General features: G+C 39.1%; 1 protein-coding gene and 1 long non-coding RNA gene across 2 annotated transcripts; one reads left to right on the top strand and one right to left on the bottom strand.

The window, feature by feature from the left end:
• The first annotated feature begins 9,969 nt into the window (after positions 1-9,969).
• LOC149108240 (uncharacterized) lies at positions 9,970-11,265 on the top strand. Its single transcript, XR_016209066.1, has 2 exons — positions 9,970-10,596; positions 10,899-11,265. It is a non-coding gene; the product is annotated as an uncharacterized LOC149108240 (long non-coding RNA).
• Positions 11,266-16,032: 4,767 nt separating this feature from the next.
• Positions 16,033-20,639, bottom strand: LOC110062310 (uncharacterized). Its single transcript, XM_020769179.2, has 4 exons — positions 20,513-20,639; positions 19,228-19,363; positions 18,523-18,619; positions 16,033-16,156 (listed from the first exon to the last, which is right to left on the bottom strand). Exons 1-4 carry the CDS (start codon positions 20,586-20,588, stop codon positions 16,094-16,096), a joined length of 372 nt encoding a protein of 123 aa, XP_020624838.2. The 5' UTR covers positions 20,589-20,639; the 3' UTR covers positions 16,033-16,093.
• Positions 20,640-22,089: the final 1,450 nt, after the last annotated feature.

Below are 22,089 nucleotides of genomic sequence, written 5' to 3'. Positions count from 1 at the left end.
TTACCTTCTCATTTCTAGAAAGCGACGGCAAGTTGCCATGTTAAACGTGGCTCTGGAATACAATAAAGCACTCGCTGGAATGCGACATGTAAAAAGGAGAATCATTCGACGAAGACGATTTCAAAGAAAACCAGGCCGTATGGATCAGTGGTGGAGAAACTTATTTGAGGGCAGGATGGAGGAAAGCGAATGGAAGATGATGATGGCCGTCTGTTGTCAACCTTCAAAGCGTCTGGAAACAAGTGAAACGTTGTCCCGGGTAGCGGAGTTATCCCCAGCAGAGCGTTTGCAAGGCAACTAGGGTTACCCTGCCGATAGGGTCGATGAAAAAAAGAAGAAATGTGGGAGCGCTAGGGTAACCCTCCTGCTGGGGTAACCCTCCTGCTAGGGTAACCCTCCTGCTAGGGTAACCCTCCTGCTAGGGTAACCCTCCTGCTAGGGTAACCCTCCTGCTAGGGTAACCCTGCTAGGGTAACCCTAGCACTAGGGTTACTCGACGTGCTTGTAAACAGGGCCTCATGGTCAGAGACTGTTATAAAATTGTCGGATCATTAATTTTTTCGATTCGAAAAGTATTTTAGTTTTAGATTTTACTCTGTTCAATTTGTAAATTCTACACAGTTTTAATACTTGGAAAATGAGTACTTTTAACTTAGCAATCTTTTTACTTTTTTTGTTCCTTCCTTCCTTCCTCTCTTCCTTTATTTATTTATTCGTTCCTTCATTCGTTCCTTTGTTCGTTCGTTCACTAGGGATATAAATAACTGAATAGCAGGCTCAGATCGGAATTCACTATCAACACGTGCTTACCTGCCCCTTGTTTTCCGTCCATTGTAAGTGATTTCATACCTGGTCGGATTGAACTGAAACTTATGCTTGATTGCATAATGGCCCGAGTCTTTACCTTTTCTAAAAGCAACCTGTTTGGTCCAGCTTATTTTAGACCCCCCTATAAAGAGAAGACAAATGATTTTTTAATTAACATGGGAGTAGGCCTTTGAATAACCATTGTTATCAGCCCTAGGTCTTTACTGAACAAACCTCGAGCCAATCTACACAGTTGGCTAATACTCTACCAATCTTACATGACATCACGCTTGGTAGATAACCCACATTGTTTAGTTTTAGCTAGAGAATAAGTGAAGATGCATGTGTTGTGTCTACACTTTTTTAGCCAGACTTACTTCAGAGTTTTAACCAAAAATGCCTTATTTTCTACAACCACTGATAAAGAGACAGTCTCCCCCCCTTCCCGGGAGGGTGACTACCACATAAAAAAGGACGGGGACACACGTTTTACCCTTTAGGGGTTAAAAAAGTGGTGTTGGTACCTCTTAGGGCTCTGCCTCAAAAGGTCCACAGCGAAAGCTTTCATAGTACGTTTTAGGGTTTTGAGCCCAAAAAACTATCACAGGAGATAATGTGTTGTTTTAGAATTGGTGACTCTTAGGGGCGAAAAAAACTTCAAGCCACGCCCAAGAAAGAGGATCTGGATACCCCTAAGCAGCCCTTTCCTTTTAATATTGGAGGCCCCTCCCTCCCCCGGGGACTCAGTCCTGGTAACTTAGTCAATTTACATCATTAACATGGTGACAAATTATTTCCATCTTTGTCATAGTCGGCAGTCTTTACTTTCTACTAGGTTCCTATTACATGTCGAGTACTGCTCGACAAAATCGAGGTATGTTTTAGAGTTGTAACAATACACTTCTGACCTAGAATGAATCTTAGGGGACATCGTTGGATGTTTTGGACCGGACCAAATTAGGTTGGACTGAGTTAAGCTTTTAAAGTTATTTAACAATGAAACCTCAGTGCGATAATACGAAAACTAATTTACATTTCTTTTTTTTTTATATGTAGTGCCTTAAATAAAAATTTCAAGCAGTGCTTCGTCGATCCTATTACAAAATTATCACTTTTGCATGAATTTTATGAATTTGCACTTCCTTCAGTATAACGTTCCACGCGGTCTCAGCTTCAGGGCGTCAACAGCAAAAACCGCGATAATTGCAAAGATGAAGATCAGTTTGAAGGCCATGGTCACTTTGTTTCCAAAGAAGCACGGTGAAATACTGCGCTGCGCCATACGCTATTTAAACATCTCTGTACCATGCATGTCAACATAACGGAACTCAAGAAATTCAACATGAACAAATGAATGCGCCGGTAGATATTGCTATTTCAACCTGAGGAAACTTGTAAAACTAATATTTGTCCCGATGAACAAAGCACCATGTTCTTTTTGCAATCACACTTTGTATCTATATTTAAGAGCATGTCCACCAGAGGACCAGGCAGAGGTGATACATGCCATCACACCGATTTCAGTGAAACTTGGCCAGATTGAAGGGCATACCCAATAACTCAAAAAGCCAAAACGGTTTCAAAATTGCAATTTTCCGGGGGGAGTTACACCACCCCCCTACTTTTTTCACATAAATTTCTTTAAATACTACACTAAATGAGGGTAAAAGTAGGGGGCTCTTAAACCTGAACAATTCATCCAATTCAATTGTGGCTGTACATGAGTGTAGATTAGTCCTACATGAGTTATATACGGGAGTTTCATGTAATTTGATTGATTACCTGTCAATCAATGTAAACTAATAACTACCCATGTAAAATGGCATAGCAAAGTATGGTGATTTTGAGGCCAAATATCTCCTGTGGCCAAGTCCCTCCCAAAGAGATATCTATACCACGGTTCAGTTCCACCTTTGGTCTGTACGAATTATCAAAAAAAGTTTTGGGACCTGCCAGTTTTTGTTCGCAGATCGAGCTCAAACCCTGCACATCTTGCACAAGATTTTAGTTTAATGACTGACATCGTAAAAGTTCCTGCATAAACCGCACCCGTAGATTAGCCATAACCCCAAGATAGAAGCTCAAATATTGAAAAGCAACGTAAAGACAATAAAGTTTGAAGTTCCAGTGAAGTTCTTATTGGTGTAAAAACAAAGACAACCAGGTGCGGTTTCAGAACACTGATACAGCGGCTGTTGCGAGCCTTCAAATGCATTTAAAAGTCTTTAGATAACAAATTTTCACTTGTTATACCTTCTCGTCTTCCTAATTATCTCTTCTTAAACTTGAGATTTTCTCTTGATAACATTATCGCTTCGCCGGAACACTCCATGACATTAAACTTCGTACACCATATCGAAACGATACGAATTAGTGCTTAGTAGCCAAGCTTTGAAATGTGGAGAGGAGTCTGGGCATCACAACGCGTAATAGAGGGGTACGACAAAACACTGACCCCTGGTCAACTGACCCCCTACTTACCCCCCTTACCGACCCCCTCTAAAATTCACTGGAAATAATAATTAAAGAAAAATATACATTAAGGCCGACTTACCCAAGGAAAAAATTATTTTTCAATACCGCACAGTGTTATTACGCATACATAACGTGTATGAGCCGAGCGATAATTTTCACGTGCGTTATATCGTTTGCACGTTCACTGAGAGACTTGAGAACATCACAGAATAAAACCAAAAAAAAATGTTAGCATTTCCGCAAAACATTTGCATTTCTGACGGGCAAAAAAATTGATTGAAAGGGGGAAATAAATTATTATTCCTACGGTAAACATTTTCACTGATGCGCCGACGTTTCTTGCTTTGTTTACTTTTTGGCGCAAAGATAATCATCTGGCGTCACGAAATATCCCAATTCATGTTTCACCGAGGATTTTGAATAGTAAGTTCAAGAACAATTTCATGACCCTGAACTTGGAAAAAAGAAATTAACCCGACATTCCCTGAAAAAATTCAGAAAACTATTACTCCAATAAGCCGAGACAGAAAATTACTGATATTCATAGTTACTGTCCATTTTCAGCTTAAATAAAACACTTCCTCGCCTTGTTTATTTCAAAGTACCTTTCCTTTTTCTTTTTAACAGCATTTCTTAACGACTGTTATTAAATATATTTTTGTGAAATTGTTCTTGAACGTATTGTTTAAAAACTTCAGCGAAACATGAACTACGTCTACACTGAAAAGTAAACAAATTTGTCTGCGATTGAAAGTGGGACCTTGGCACAACAAAGTCATTTTCTTCGTGACCTTTACATTGTGAAAACAATGCCTAATCTTTCCTGTTCCTTTGCCTCGCACTGTGACTCTCACTGCGATATTTCATCCCAAGGAAACGAGCTTCTTCCTCTGAGCTCTTGTTAGAGATATAAGTGCTCCTCTTCGACAAATCTCTGTATCCCAAACAAGTGTCTCTTCTGAGAAAGAACTAATTCTTGCACGCGTGGGGTTGTTTGATGAAGGCGGCCGTGACTTCACAATTTGTCCAAAACACCGGGATCAGTTAGGCGTGAAGTTCAAGTCCTCAATAAAATGTCAGCATCCACTCCATGGAAATCGTAAGGGTAAGAGGGAGAGGGGTGTTAACCTGCGAATGTCAAAGGAAATCAAGAATAAATGGAATGTTGTTGTCCCCGTTGGAGCAGGTAAACTGCTTTGTCTCTTTATCTTCGAATCCAGCTAAAGTACGAATTCCTACCTTGATTTGTTTTCAAGAATTATAAGCTCGATTACCAGTCAGTGTTCGAGAAAGCGGAGAAAATCTGGCCTTACAAATAAATGATGGCATATTCTATGAACACAGGTATTTCTAGAATTGGTCGTGGGAAACATCATGCTGCCATGAAATTCGTAGCAAATGCTTCACCGCCCCAGGAGCAGAGAGAGGAACAAAGTTGAGCAGACCTACCCATGGAGAAGGCTGACAGCACCATTGTTAATCCACAAGCGCACGTGCGATTCTTGTTACCACCGGAAGAACCATCAAGTGAGGTATTACACATGTGTACTCAGTTATCTATTAGTTTGTTATGGTAACACAAGAGTATTTTATACGTAGATACGGTTCCAAGAGATTTTCGAGTCGATTTTTGAAAGAAGAGTTTTGAAGAGGCAGATGAGGAATACATGCCTTTGGTTACACAGCTCATTAACTGCAGAAGAGATGAGTATATGCCCAATTAGCGTTAAAATATTTAATATTTGAGAATCATAATGCACTGTTGATCCTTTTTGATAAAATTATTAGGATTGTAAATAATTATCATTATTAGTTCTTCTAGTTTAGCTGCGACTGCTATCACTTTTACAGCAACATTTATCCATTGGATTATCCAACTACTCGTCTGTGTGAAGTTTTTCTCCTGCTGTAGTCGTTCAAAGATCTTGATGGTACGTAGTATCCCTCTAAAGTAAATAGGTGTCCTCTTGAGTGTTGTGATGCCCAGACTCCTCTCCACATTTCAAGCTTGGCTACTAAGCACTAATTCGTATCGTTTCGATGTGGTGTACGAAGTTTAATGTCATGGAGTGTTCCGGCGAAGCGATAATGTTATCAAGAGAAAAAATCTCAAGTTTAAGAAGAGATAATTAGGAAGACGAGAAGGTATAACAAGTGAAAATTTGTTATCTAAAGACTTTTAAATGCATTTGAAGGCTCGCAACAGCCGCTGTATCAGTGTTCTGAAACCGCACTTGGTTGTCTTTGTTTTTATACCAATAAGAACTTCACTGAAACTTCAAACTTTATTGCCTTTACGTTGCTTTTCAATATTTGAGCTTCCATCTTGGGGTTATGGCTAATCTACGGGTGCGGTTTATGCAGGAACTTTTACGATGTCAGTCATTAAACTAAAATCTTGTGCAAGATGTGCAGGGTTTGAGCTCGATCTGCGAACAAAAACTGGCAGGTCCCAAAACTTTTTTTGATAATTCGTACAGACCAAAGGTGGAACTGAACCGTGGTATAGATATCTCTTTGGGAGGGACTTGGCCACAGGAGATATTTGGCCTCAAAATCACCATACTTTGCTATGCCATTTTACATGGGTAGTTGTTAGCTTACATTGATTGACAGGTAATCAATCAAATTACATGAAACTCCCGTACATAACTCATGTAGGACTAATCTACACTCATGTACAGCCACAATTGAATTGGATGAATTGTTCAGGTTTAAGAGCCCCTTACTTTTACCCTCATTTAGTGTAGTATTTAAAGAAATTTATGTGAAAAAAGTAGGGGGGTGATGTAACTCCTCCCGGAAAATTGCAATTTTGAAACCGTTTTGGCTTTTTGAGTTATTGGGTATGCCCTTCAATCTGGCCAAGTTTCACTGAAATCGGTGTGATGGCATGTATCACCTCTGCCTGGTCCTCTGGTGGACATGCTCTTAATAAAACGCAAATATGAAAGCGAAAAAATAATATCGTTTCCACTGACCGATCGAGCGGTTTGAGCAACGTAGACAAACAGACAGCTCCCAGAATAACTACCAAATAATATTTTTTAAAGTTTACTACAATTTTTAAGTTTTTAATTCAAAACAAGGCAAAAGAGCTATTCGAGAGTTTCGATACAATTCTTCTTATTGAGTTATCAGGCAATATTATCTCTCCCATGCTTAAGTAACTTCGTAACTCGCCGTGACATAATAATAAGCACTCACGGTCACTAACTAGTCTCCTAGAAAATTGAAATAGTTGTGGAAACACGCGCCTACGACCCGTGCTGCCACAGCTGTTACGAATTCTCCAAATTTTATGAATGTTTTCAGCTGTGTTTGAACGACGTTGCGGACACACTCCAGGAGCACTCAACGAATCGGTTCTTTGAAATATCCATTCCCTGTAGCGAGTCGATTTCTTGTTGGTCACTTACAAAGCTCTTGGTTTCCTTCATGGAGCGAACTCTAGCTGAGACACTGGTTGAGAAACAGTGTACATAAAGGTTTGCTAGGGTTGTAACTGATAAAAATCAACCAACCAAACAACGGTGAAGGCAGAAGCTTCGCATGCCTCATTTTATTATATTTCTCTCTTCACAAGTTCGTCTGACCATTTGTGCTTCCAGTCATAAAACACTTCTGTTGTTTCCTCTTTCTCTTAGATTTGCTTTAATGTGGTATTTTGCCTGAAACATAAATCAATAACTCGTAAACATCCCAAAGAAACAAGGTGCTTCTCGTCCCCACCCCTCTCTTCCCCCCACCCCATCCCACCCCACGCCACCACGCTTTCCCAATTGTGTTTAAAGGGTATTAATTCGGCTGATGTGTGCGCTGGCTTGTAATTTGTTGTATGAAAATTTGCTGGGAGGTGTAGAAGCTGAGGCATTTCTGCTGCGAAAAAGAAACAGACAAAGAGAATGATTGGCTGGCAAGTAGACGTTCTGGCATTTCTGCTATGAAATTGTTTTAAAACGCGTCTTTGTTGTTTCTTTTGGCCATAACTGATGGGACCATATGAACTCTGACAGATAGGCTCGTTTTTTCACCCCTGACACTTGTCAAGCATTCTCTGTTAACATAGAAAACTTTTTTTCGTCTATATCCTACTATAAAACGTTTAAGAGTGCGTACGCGCGTTAGCACCAATTTTCCAGCTTTTTCAGAATAAATGGTGCTGACACGTTCAAATGAATGTAACCTTTTCGTATACTGATTGCTAATAAAAAAAAAAAAAAGCAGTAGAAAAATTGCCCAGGTCCATAGATAAATATTTGTTGTGACGGTGCTATTACTCGTCGTCAAAGCAAATGAAGTTTTGACTCCAATGCAAAAGTGAGCCAATTAGAAGTTACATATAAGGAATCCTTTGTTAACACTTGCGCGGCGTGTAGTGCGCTCGACTCCGGCTCGAGTGGTGTGGTCTCGAACCCTGGCCGGGGACATTGTGTTGTGTTCTTGGGTAAGACACTTAACTCCCACAGTGCCTCTCTCCACCCAGGTATATAAATGAGTAGTAGCGAATTTAATGCCGGGGGTAACCCTGCGATGGACTAGCATCCCATCCAGGGGGAGTAGAAATATTCCTATAAGCTTCGACCCGACTGGCCACTTGGCTCGTATGCAGATTTTATCTTTGTTAATTAACACTTAAATTTCTCTTTCACGAATTTTAACTCAGAAATAATAGAAAAAAAAACATACTTTATATTCTCATATCAGTAAAACGACAGCATGATGACACTGGTGGCTATGGCCAAGGGTTGCCTCAGTGATTCTAAGCCAGATTCAATCAGTTACAGCGTTGGCGGGATTGTGAAATGGTACTTACAATAAATCCGTAAATCTTCAGTTTCATGCAATTGGAGGGATGACCACTCATTCAAATGCTGCATATTTGTTTCGGCGGAGACTACGCCTAGTAAAAAATGAATTTATATTTTATCTACGAATGTCGCAACTGTGTAGATCTGTTCAGTACGCCTAACGGTCCAAAATCTTGCTCGGGCTAAATGTGCACCGAGAGGGTTCAATTCCAAAAGAAGATACGAAAAATTAGCCGTTGCCGTTCGCGTTGTCCAATTTTCGCAGAATTTAGTCATTTCACGTTGTTGTTTTGCAGAGGACGGCAAAGAAATGTACAAAGATTCAAAACGCACGTGCACAGCTATTGTTCGGCTCATAACCCTTTTGTTTGTGACACTCTCGTCGCCGTCGTCGTCGTGGTTTGCTAAAACTCCCTAATGTAACGGGGGTCACAGCTCCGTTTGGACGAAATCAAGGCATGTAATAGCTATTAATCCTCATGCCTGTGGCTTTTTAATAACAAGAAACGATAATAGTCGACTTGGTTTCCAACAATTTTCGAATTGATAGAGGTTAGTTAAAGAAATTTCTCGTTTCACACTTTGTTTCTGGAGTAGTTTGAAGGGAATGATGCCTTGAAGTCTTGAATCGTGTTTGCTAACAGAAATTCAGGTTCTCTCGCGCTTTACTAACCAAAAGTCTGCATTTGATCGTTTTGGCTTCTTCTTACCTTAAAAAATTAAAGTCAGATTTTAATTTGGCTTGCTTGTTATTGATCATAAACTTCGTCATAATATTATCAGAAATGGAGTGGAGATCACTCGGCTATGCCTTGTACCAGAAGCATATCACCTAGACGCGTTTAACTCTGGTTCAATGCTGCCGATTATTCCGAACCAATCAAATTTAACTTCCTAATATGGAGCAAGGGCTCTCGCGTGGATATGTCATATACGCGCGGACTACACGCGGACAGCAATGGCGGACGGCGTCGACAAAACCTGGATCGGACCGGACCGGATCACGGATCGGATCACGGACCGGATCACGGATCGGATCACGGATCGGATCACGGATCGGATCACGGACCGGATCACGGATCGGATCAAGGAAAAAAATTCAAAATTTTGTTGAGCAAATTGCAGTAGAGTGACTACTGTGAGCAGAAAGTTTTATTTAATTCAGGTGTGATATTCCTTTATTCTTTTATAATATCAAGCCAACTGGGAGCTGGTCACAGATGAATTTTTTTCAGGCTGTTGGGTTTTGATTGCGATGATCAATCATGTCTTCATATCTTTTTCCGCAGTTCAGATAAATGATATTTCGTGTATTCACTTGCATCAAACTGTCATAAAACGAGTCAGCATGGTAATAATAGGACGAACGTATGAATAGAAACACAAAAACTAAAAACACTAAAAAATTAAGCACCTGATGATTTCAAACAATTTCCGTTTTTGAGACAAGTCTATACTTTTACAAGATGTGAGTTTGGAATACGATATTTCGCACTGGAGTAAAACGAAACAAACCATTTGTATTTCAAGGAAATATAGCTGTTTTACAAAAAATTCTAGGAATGACATCGATAGTGTGAACGATAACGCAACCCGAGAATAAACAACATTTTAGGAGTTACGTCACGAGTTTTAGAGTTATTTTTAGGGTCGTAAAGAGTTGCCTTTAAATAGAATAAAACCTTAAAATGATCGTGTTCTAGGATAGAAAACACTTAAGAGGCAAGAACAAATCAAAACGGAATGAGGATCGTCAAGGATGGCAAAGATTAACGGGGATTGCAAATGACGAACTTGAAAAACTAGGCTAGTTTTTTCAAGATGTGCAAATCGTGACGTAGCTCCTTCAAAACAAGTCATGTCCTTAAGTTTTCGTACGTAAGTTTTCTCATTTAACTGTAACGCCAACTGTAACGCTCACATCTGACACGAAAATGTAGCTGAGAATTAGCCACTGATAACAATTTCAAAAACGAGAATGGGAGGTTCACGCAAGCTTCGAGCCAACTAACGTTCAAATATAACTACATCTGCCTGTTCATTACAATTTAAATTCGTCGTAAATTAGGCGCTTATGTGGCTTTTTAAATGACCTCTTGTCATTCTCTGTAATTAACATGTCATTGCGTCAAATTCGGGATTCTTATTTTCATTTAACATATTTTAGTTTTCCACTTTTATTTTTTATTTATCATTATCTTATAAACGGTTTGATTTTAGTTTTTGATTTTTTTTTCTTTAAAACTTTTTTTTTTCTGTGATCCGATCCGTGATCCGATCCGTGATCCGATCCGTGATCCGGTCCGTGATCCGGTCCGTGATCCGATCCGTGATCCGATCCTGGTTTTGTCGACGCCGAATGGCGGACACATTTCGTTGCGAGTTGAGAGAAGGTTGTTGTTTCTGGACCGATTTCTGCACTCATCATGAGAATCAAACGAACCTTTTCTAGGAGCTGCCAGTGTAATACCTAGGCCAGTTATTTGCTAAGTCTCAATTGCAGGTAAGCATTTTTTGCATCAAAACTAGTCAATGGAAATCATGCTATGCTGAAAACGTTTGTTTAGCACACGCGCTTTCGTTTGCTGGATAACAATGATCGGTATTGTGGATTATTTTTGCGTGATAGTCGAACTTTAAGAAAATCGGACTTGAAAACGTGGCTTTTCCCGTGATTTGTCATATGTTCGCGCCATGATTGTGTGATTTTTACCCTTGTTTCATCACGATAAGTGAATAATTTTGTGGCTCGGCTTGTTCCCTTTATATCTTAATGAATGTTTTCTTGTTAATTTCTTGTTGTAGTACGTATGCCATCCGTTTGTTTGGCCGATGTTCAAGGGTTTTGGATCCTGCTTTGGATACTAACTGGTCTACTAAACTGAGACATCATCTCATTTACCCTGCATTTACATGTTCATTACCATGTTACTGCCTGTCTTGAATTGTTGTCTCAATCAAAAATTTACTACTCTTGGATGTTATTGTTCAGTCATTTTTGATCCCCCACTTCTGTACACTTGTTTTCCTTTGAATGTTGGCGGTAGTGGGAGACTCTACATGAGCTTAAATCAATAAATAAGTGTTTTATGTGAATTTACACATGACTGTCAACCCACCTGGTGTTGAGTTTAAAAAGCATACTTTGTAATTAAATTATTATTTTCAAGTAGGTGCAAGTCAGTGTGTTTTTCATCTCCCATCTGCAATTTAAGTTACAACCACCGTAAATAGTATGAGGTCCATTATTTGTCCGAAATATTCTTTTCATGTACTTCAACCAGGCCTTTCCATTGAGCCCAATTTCCCTTTACATGGCCTCACATGAGAGCCCCTCACATGTACTGAGAACCCAGGAATGGACACACCGAGCAAATACAAGTTACATACAACAACTAAACACTAGGTGAAGAGAAATCTCTAACTCTCATCAGTTTTAACATTGACATTGTCAATGACAATGACTGAGGCAAACTCATTAGTAGGCCTTTTACTTTAAACACATTCAAGCAAGTTGAGCAAGACCAAAATCATCTTTATCACACTTGTCTACAAAATAGATACATGCAGCACATTAATCTTGGATTTGTAATGTTATTTTTTGCCACTTACATTGGTTGCCCTTAACTTAGTGATTGTTGAAACAAACCATACCCTACTTCTACAATATTATTATCAATTTGCCATTATTTATTTATTCATTTATTTATTTATTCCAGTTACTGCAATTTATTTTTGTTATTTCGAAAGAAACATCGCTCATTAGGGACTGTTCATTTTTTATGGGGTGGGGAGGGGGACAGCTGGTGGGATTTGATAAAAAGTACCTCTTCATCAGAAATTTTTTTTCCTGCCCCCTGTGTACCCCTAAATGTCTGTCATGACCCCCCATGAAAATTAAAGAGTAAAGTCATTGCAGTCCGAAAAACATTGATGATTTTACGCCAGTATAAGCAGTTTTGACACTGCACCAGTTAAGACATAAAAATAGACAAGGATCAGAGCCCCTAAATCATAGCTGAATTGCCTTGACTGTTTGATAAAAAGGAGTTGTATGGTCATTAGTGAAGGTTTGAGCGTATTTACAGGGTTCAAAGAAGGGGGGTCTGAGGGCATACTCCCACATGAAAAATTGAATGTTCAGGACTTCAGGAATTTTATTTCAGGCATTCTAGCGGGCACTTATAGATGCTGTCATCACAACACCCACATTTAAATAGAAATAAACAAAGCCTGAAAAAAGCTGACATTGCCTCTTTTTAAGTTACTCAAGGAGGTTCAGCTATATTAGCAACCAAGTTCTTACAAGGAGTTTAATTCTTGCTGTAGGGTACCTAGCATAGCAGGGGGGGGAGGGGGGTCTAGGAAGATTTTAAAGCTTCAGACAGGGTTCGCACCCTTTCCAGAAAAAAATTTCCAGTACTTTTCCAGGACTCAGATCGTTTTTTTCCAGGACTCTAAAATTCACATTATCCCTTTCACTCTTGAGATCTCAATGTTAATTCTCCTTACTGTCTGCCATACATTTCATATTTTGCACTTGAGTTAAACAGATTTCCAGAACTTTCCAGGACCAGTAGCCTTTTTCTAGGACTTTCCAGTCCTGGAAAATGCCACCATAAAATTCCAGGACTTTCCAGGTTTTCCAGGACCGGTACAAACCCTGTTCAGAACCCGAGGAATGCTATTTAGCTATTCTGGCATAAACTTTGCCCTATATAGATGCTATCATGAAATACCTGTAAAAAAAAAACGACGGAACAAAATTAAATACAGTTGAACCTTCCGTAAGCAACCACCCAAAATGTCAAGCCTAAGTGGTTGCTTACAGGAGGTGGTTGCTTATGAGAGCTTAGACCATATTGGGTCAAAATTTCACCTCATTAGCATATGGTAACTGCAGAGACTTACCCCATGTTTTAAATGTTTTATTCATGTCAAAAGTTAATTTTGGGAAAGAATCCGGTACTTTCCAATGAGAAATTTCAGTCTCTAGTACTACACAGGAATGCAATAATGATACAACATCAGATTACCGAATTTAGGCTCTATTATTTGTGAAGTGGTCGCGGTCGCTTAAGAGGTGGTTGCTTACAAGAGGTTCCAAATATAGTGCTTTGACTTTGAAACTTTTTGTAATCTGGAGAACTGGTTGCCGAGGAGAGTAGGTCACGCCCGGAGGTTCAACTAGACCTGTATTCAGGTTAAAAGAGACAAAAGCTGACATTTCCTCTGTTTAATCAAAAAGAAGTTAGTTGTGTAAGTTGAGCTATATTTAGCAACCAATGCTATAATCTTTCTGGTTACCACTTCTCTGGGTTCCCCTTTTTGATGTTTCTGTTCTCCACTCCCACTGTTTGAGCAAAAGCAGGATATAATTTCCAGCCCCACAAGAAGGTGCATAAATTAGAAAAATACTTACAAATGAATTAAAATCTCAGTCATTTCCAAAACTTGTGTTATTTTTGGAGTCACAACACAAAGTTCAAGTTGCTATTCAGATTGGCAATTATTCTCAGCACCTTGAATTGCTAAGTTTTGCATTTAATTTACACAAGTCACACAACGTAAATTATGCACACACACCAAAAAAGCTTTTCATTCAGTTTGATTGGCTTTTATCTTTCCTTAACACAATCGTGATCGTCTCTTTGCCGCCCTAGTAGACACAATCGAATAGCCATAATTTCTAAGGTGAAACAAAAAAACTCTGGCATTTTCCCAAAAGCATGGATCTGCTGTTGCCCTGGATACAATAATTTGCCAACTTGAAAACATAAAGGAACAACTCTGAACAAGTACATCAAGTAAACCGTACGACTATAAAGCTAGAAAATGACGTAAATGTGATAAACGAAAGGTTTTAAACTGACCTTGACGAAATGATGGGTTGTTACCAAACAAGTTGTAGCTCACTTGGTTTACCACCTAGCTCTGAAAAAACTTTCGAGAATGACTCGGCGAGAAAGGGAATTAAATCTTACTTTAACACGAACAAGTTCTCCTCCTTCAAACACATTTATTTTTACTACTTATAACCAGGCATACTTTTTTTTTCTTGTGCTCCGTAACATCGATCGCTGCGATCTGCTTCGCAATCCAACAGGTGGCTGGACGTTCGACTACATATGGAGATCTAGAACTTTACGAAGCCGTTTCCGAAGACTAAGAGCCGCAGCAGACCCAAACTTTAACAAAGAAAACCTTATCCTCTGGCGTATATGGATGATACTTAACCTTCGACATTTTGCTTTGCCATTTCTCTGAACTTCCACGACATACTTCAAACTGTAGCGCTTATTACATTCCAGATAACACGAAACGATCGACCGTACAATATCACCATCTTTGCAACTGTCCTGAACAATCTTCCTAACTTCCTCACTTTTTCATACGTCCGTTACATATTCATACCACCTAACCTAAGTACCGCGTATTTGTCGCGAAAGAACTTCGCCTGTTCACTAAATAAATCAAAAACTCTCTCACTTGATCTCTTTATTTATACTACGGACAGACTGCTACAATGTTTTACCGATCCGAACTCGCTGGCACAAGAGTCCAGTTAAACCTTGAATGTTTCTGCCAACTCACCAGAAACTCTTTCAAGTACAACCTCCTCTCTTATTAATGCTTTTCCCTTGACGCAAATCTTCTTTATCATCATGCCCGAGAACTTCTTCCCTTTCGACGCCATTTTGAACAGGTTTGTTTTGCAAGAGATTCACGCGAGGAGTTCGCGAAGAGCGCGCTATGCAGAATTTCCTTATATGGGCAAAAATTGGAAGAGTGATTTTCATTGGTCGGGAAACATCGGCAGCATAGTTTAAAACAGATAAGGGAAGTTAAACGCTTCTAGGTGATATGCTTCTGCTTGTACAGGATCCACAACTACTTCGACAATGTTCTTACCTCCTCCTCCCCCCGCACCACCCCCGGCCGGGGAGTTATATGGATTATTGATATGTGCAGCCTTAAAGGGTATGGATTTTTTAGCCGTTTTGGTCAGAAATAGAGTATCGATTTTGGCCATTTTGGTCTCAAATAGGGTGTGATTTTGCACTCTAGTCTTGAATTGGGTATGTTTTTTAGAAGAAGCCACTTTTTCATCATTATCGACTACAAAAGCCCTTAACATCGGTCTCTGATTTAAGGATCGGGTCTTAACTAGGGTTTCGAATATTTTTTCAAGTCATAAACAGAGTAGGGAAAATTGCAGGTTTTGGTCTTAAATAAGGTAAGGAAGTTTGGGAAACGGGCGGCACACCCCCCATCCAATTGTTCTAGGAGTGTCCCACCCCCAGCGTTCTAACGAAATTCACGATCGATAACATAACAGAACAGCCGCAAGAAAAGCTGAAGATCTATTTGTTAATCGTTTACGGCTCTGTTATCTTTGCCTAATAAAAAAAAGAACTGGAAAAGTTTGGGAGATTTTCGCTCAAGTGGTAGAATGAGTCTATAACAAAGATATCAGCGACGTAATATACCGTTATTAGGGAGTTTAAGCAAAGCACGATGACGACGGCTACGGGAACGTCGCTAAACCAAAGGTTTAATGAGCAGAACAATGGCTGTGCACGTGCGTTATAAATGTTTGTACATTTCTTTACCGTCCTCTGCAAAGCAACAACATGAAATGACTAAGTTCTACGTAGTCTTAGGAACGCGAACGACGACGGCTAATTTTTCGTATTTCCATTTGGAATTGAACATTGTCATTGTGTATATTTAGCCTGAGCACGTTTTTAGAGCCATTGGCGTATTGAACAGATCTAGACAACTGCGAATTTAACTGGCAAAATATAAATTCATTTTTTACTAGGCGTCGTCTTCGACGTCGTCGTTGCTAAAGCTCCCTGTTAAAGGGCAAATCAAAGAAATAATGGCAGTAGGAAGAAAGAGATTCGTTCATGGCTGATATCAACGATACAAACAATTCTTTTTCATGCATTCATGACTTTATTATATTTCTCTCGTTTCAAGAATACTTCTTATCCTCAGTCGTTTTTAAAGCATGCAAGGAGTGTTCCACCTTTAAATATCTTCAACATGAAGTCATCCTGAAATAAAATTTATATATCTTATTAGATGTTTTGGTGGGTAGTATCGCTGTATATTTTTACGAGTTGTGCCGTATTTTGACGAGCTCGTAGGGCGAGTCAAAACACAAACGACGAGTAAAAATATAAAGCGATACATCTAATAAGAGATTTATTATCCAACTGCTGTAGTCAATGAATTTATCAATCAAAGAGGGAGAATGTGACAATTTTGCATGCGCGCCGACCTGTACGGCAAACAGTTGCTGTACTGTACAGATAACTGTGCAATATCGCTGTTTATTAAATTCTCAACCTCGGATAATGCAATTCTAGCTTTCTTATTGGTTCACTGGATCTCGGTTACCAGCCATTATACCTGCGTTTGACCTTATATGGAAATGAATGCGGTAAATGTCGCTCGGCATAAACTTTTTCGCGGGAAGCCAAGTTTCGTCGAGAAAAACATGGACGAAAAAACACAGATTCGGTGAGCTATCTACAGAAGAAATACAGGAAATTATGGACAATGCCGTCCCAGTAACAACAAAAAAGCCACAAAGTTTGAGATTAGATTATTTAACGGTACGTATACGTTAAGTTTCCTCGAAAAGTTGCAAAATTAAAATATGACAGTCGAGATTTTACGCACTCATGAAGATTATGTAACAAAAACAATGTTTACCTTAACAGAATGGCTTGCTAGTCCTGGTGGCGCCAAATTTCCGAAACCGATATAAGCAATGTCAAAAGAAGAACTGAATGTTTGCTTGAAGTGTTTTTACTCGTCTGCGAGGAAGAAAGATGGCACGTATTGCAAAAGTTCATCGATTAAATCCATAAGGAGAGCCGCCAATGATCATTTCCTTCGCACGCCGCCGCACAACAAACCGTTTTCCATTATCTCTGACCAGGCAAATAAATTATTAGAGCATTTGTAAAAGGCCTCTGGAAAACAGGCATCATTGCTGTCCTTGCGAAAAACACCTCAAGGAGTTGAGTGTTTTGAGCTGAACCGAAGTAAGCCCGGTTCTTTACGAGCCACGAAAAACCATCAGGGTGGCCTCGGAGATTCTGAAGATGAATCTGACGCTAAGATAGTTTCTGTCTCTGACTCTGAGTCTGGCCAACAATGAGCTCCACACATACAGCTCGAAATGTCATGGCTATCAAAGCAAGGGAACTCCGAAAGAGGTCTTGTCGAGCATAATTTTGGCACAACGTCTGTGTCACATGGCGATCAAAGTTTTCCGCAGCGTTATTACAACGGCAATGTGCAAGTACACAATTATTCGGCTCTTCTCCATGACTCGAACTTGAACGCTTTTCAAACTTTCTGAACAAGTTTACATCTCCTTCATTTGATATACGTTCCTTGAATTCTACTTGATTGTAAATTCATTCAGCAAATTCGCTTGCTTCGCTTTCAAATTTTTCATTCAACTAATTTTACAAACGGCGCGCATGTCATGTGATTTCCCACTTGTTGTTGTTTTCGCCACATCGATTTCCGGTCGCTTTGTAAAATTAAAACCCAATAAAATTAAGCTATAATTTCCAAGTATACAAACGCACCGAATTTAATAAAACAATTATTCCATTCGCGCTTGTTGGATATGAGATTGGTTATAGCCAACTCGGCCCCACGGGCCTCGTTGGCTATTTACCATCTCATATCCAACGCGCGCTCATGGAATAATTGTTAAATATTTGTACTGTTATTTGGACGGTATTGGCTGCAGTTGGATAATAAGCTGGGATATTTGTCCTTGGACATTGCCTGTTCCTCGAAGCTCAAAGTTTTCCTCAAGCTACGCTCTCGGGAAACTGTTCGCTTCCCGGAACAGGTGATGTCTGAGGACAAATATCCAAGCATATTTCCGCGCCAAACGGAGGCTGTTGTTTACATATTTGTACTCGTTTCGCGCGTTATTTGGACGATATTCGCTGCCGCTGGATAGTTAAATACAATAAGCTGTTAATATCTCAGACAAACGAGTGACTGACCTTTTCGCCTCTCATTCTACGCCATCGAGAAATTACCAGCGTGACAAAACACTGATTCTGTCTGGCTTACTCAGGCTAGAAACGCTATGAAAGTTCCAATTGTCAGTTTATTTCAGAGCTAGAGTGGTACGAAATATATTATCATTTTTCTTTTTAGATTTTTGTTGTTGTGCGTAGTGTCTCAATCATACCCATTAACAGCCATTCCTGCAGGAGCCACCCAGTAACTGACAGGCGCTACCTTTCAGAACGATGAGTGTCCTCTTCTTTGATTTAATACGTCAGTAAACTCTTATTTACTGAACGATTAGATAACAAATATTGGAGGATTTGAAAAAACTCTAAAAACAAACAGAGATCTATTTTGTCACCACACTTACATCTTTGAACGTTTTAAGTGTGAACCGGCGCCATCCTCCTCGTTTGCAATTGACGTTGCCTCCCACCCATTTCCTTAGTCCACCACATCCGGAAATTCTTATTAAAAGGCAGAGAAAAAAAAACATAAGCCATTGAGAAGATTGTACATCGCAGTTACATTCAATCCACTAGTGCCAGAACTAATATTGATTTCTTCCATTTTAGACACTGCGATAAAATTCTCGAATCATTAATTCACAAACAAGTAAAACTAACGATACAATGTTTCGACTTTTCGACGACTTCATGACGCCATTATCAAGGGATAAATAAATCAGAGCGAGTTCAAAAGAGTTAAGACCTGTAGATTTACATAAATGAATCATTAATTTTATTTTTAAGCCACGATTCCAAAGTAGACGTATTTCGATCCAAAAAGCATTTTACTTTTAAATTTAGCTAGTTCAATTTGTAAATTCTAATAGTTTTAAAATGAGTATTTTAAACTTAGTAATCGTTAAATTTTTTTCGTTCCTTCCCTCCTTCCTTCATTTATTCATTCGTTCGTTCTTTTGTTCGTTCGTTTATTCGCTCGTTTGTTCGTTCGACGGTTTGTTCGTTCGACGGTTTGTTCGTTCGTTAGTCCGTTCGTTTGTTCATTCATTAGAGATAAAAATAACTGAATAGCAGGCTCAGACCGGAATTCACCATCAACACGTGCTTACCTGCCCTTAACTTTTCGTCCATTGCCGGGAGTGAGTTCATATCTGTCCGGATTTAAGTACCCCGCTGAGACGTAATATTCGCCCATGAGAGTACGTCCTTGCATTCTCAATTTTCTGGCCTTTAGTTTATTCCTCCCTATAAAGAGCCGGAAGACAAAGTGATTTTTTAAGTAAAATAAGACGAGGCCTCTGAATAACCACTGATATCAGCCGTTGGTCTCGCTAGCACTTGGCTAAAAATGTACTAATCTTGCATGACCTCACTCTTAGTAAATAACCCACATTTGTTTAGTTTTAGCTAGGGAATAACAGAAGGTGAAGTTTTCTCACGCTTCTAAGAGAAAAAATCAATACACAGCGGAAAATTGCTCTTCATAATGACAACATTACAAAGTTCAAGACTATATATAGATTTCCTTTGTAACTCTTTATTTTTAGTCTTTTTGCTTTACTTTTCTTTCTTTTCTTTTTTTTTTTTACATTAACTCAGTAACCCAGAGATTTATGCGAAGTAGCGAAGTAGGTTAGTGAACAAAAGATATATTGTTAAGTAAATAGATATACGTACTTCATATTCTAAACTGTGTGTGTGAAGTAGTTAGGTTAACAAAAAAAGAATATTGTTAAGTAAGTAGATACTTATTATTTATTGTAAACTGTTTGTAAATTAAGAAAAAAAGGTGCGCGTGTTGTAGCTACACTTTTATTTAGCCAGACATACTAGCTTCAGATTTTTAACCTGCAATGCCTATTTTTCTAGTACCACTGAGATAGAAAAGGCACTCAGTCCCCGGACTGAATCCTCGTAACTTTGTCAGTTTGCATCATTAACATGGTGGCAAATTATTTCTATGAATTCTCGGTAAATTCAAACTAAAATTGGATCGGTTTGTGAAAACGCCGTGACAGGAATATGGGGTAGTTGCACGCTTCTAGTGATGGGCTCCTGTAGTCGGCAATCTTCACTTTCTATTATCTTCCTATCATATGTCGAGTACTGTTGTACAAAATCGAGGTATGTTTTAGAGTTTTAACAATACACTTCTGACCTACGAAATGAATCGGATAGAACATCGTTGGATGTTTTGGCACGAATTAGGTTGGACTGAATCGTGAAACTTCAGTGCAATAATACGAAAACTAATTTAGGTTTCTTTTTTTACATGTAAAAAAGTCCAAACAGTACTTCGTCGATCCTATCACAAAATTATCACTTTTGGATGAATTTTTTGATTTTGCGCTTCCTTACAAGCGTTTAACAAAAGTAGGGAAAAGGCTTACGTACCACACGGTTTCAGGTCCAGGGCATCAACAGCAAAAACCGCGATAACTGCGAAGACGAAGATCAGTTTGAAGGCCATGGTCACTTTGTTTCCAAAGAAGCACGGTGAAATACTGCGCTGCACTATACGCTATTTAAACATTTCTGTACCATGCATGTCAACATAACGGAACTTAGAAATACAAACATGAACAAATGAATGCGTCGGTAGATATTGCTATTTCCACCTGAGGAAACTTGTTATACTAATATTTGTCCCAAAGAACAAAGCACCATGTTCTGTTTGAAATCACACCTTGTGTCTATATTTAATAAAACGCAAATATGAAAGCGGAAAAATAATATCGTTTCCATTGACAGATCGAGTGGTTTGAGCAAGGTAGACAAACAGACAGCTCCCAGAAGTAATCACTAAAGAATATTCTTTTAAAGTTTACTACACTCTGTAGCTTTCAAATTCAAAACAAAGTAGAAGAAGTATTCGAGAGTTTCGATGCAATTCTTCCTATTGAGTTATCAGGAAATATTATGTCTCCCACGCCTTAGTAACTTAGTAATCCAACATAGTAATAATGTTGCACACTACTTTAATCACGCGAAAACAACTACTTAACTACGTTAACAAAACGTTTCTCCTCGACTGTCGTTTCTTACTATCTTGTTTTTCCTCGTGGGATCCTTCTGCTTAATCCCATAATAATCACTTGGGCTAGTCCCAGTTACTCTCGTCTTTTTAGTTCGTCCCAGTTGCTCTCGTCCTGCTTGCTACAATAAGCATTGTCAAAAGATTTTTCTCCAAAACAGTTGTGGAAACACAACACGCCTACGACTCATGCTACCACAGCTTTTCCGAATTCTTCAAATTTTATTAGTATTTTCAGCTGTGTTTCAACAACTTTGCGGACACACTTCAGGGGCATTCAACGAATCTGTTCTTTGAAATATCCATTCCCTAGCTGATTTTGTGCTGACCGGGAAACCTATGGCCAGCTAAAGAGATTAACCTAAACCTAGCCTAAAAGACGGGAACTGGGTTTTCCTTGGGTTGTACTTGGTGGTGAGCTAATGATAATATTGATTGTCCCACCGACAAAACTCCACACCGTCAGTTGGGTTCGGCGTGTGTAAATTCGAATTGTTTTCCAGCTGGTTTGCACTCTCTTAATTAAGGGTGTTAGTAAAACGCGGACTCGGGGTCGGAGCCGGGTCTCTTTTTTTACAATTTTTTTCCTTCTTTCTTTAATTTTTTTTTTTTTTAATGTCCTTTTTGTTCTTTTCTTTTTTGTTTTAACGTAAACTCCGATTTCTCGCGATTTGTATCAGTAGTGCATCATTGCTATATCTTTGCATATAAAGAAAATGAAATCCAGTGGAGTTCATTTGTTAGGGACATCACCGCAAACAACCCGCCTCACATTTCAGTTAAGACGGTCAAGACAACCAAATAAGAAGATGCACACATTTCTTTCCCAGCTCAGCGCCGATTTCTTCAATGGAAGTCCATGAGTAAGTCGAGAATTAAGGGATCCACTATTTAAGCCTATAAAAATAAGTATCGAAAGCTTAGTGTAGATGGTTTT

Source organism: Orbicella faveolata, unplaced genomic scaffold, assembly GCF_042242905.1.
Source record: "Orbicella faveolata isolate gen_17 unplaced genomic scaffold, um_ofav_v1 contig_26, whole genome shotgun sequence".
Classification (NCBI taxonomy): domain Eukaryota; kingdom Metazoa; phylum Cnidaria; class Anthozoa; order Scleractinia; family Merulinidae; genus Orbicella; species Orbicella faveolata.
This window is presented reverse-complemented; position numbering and strand designations above follow the sequence as displayed.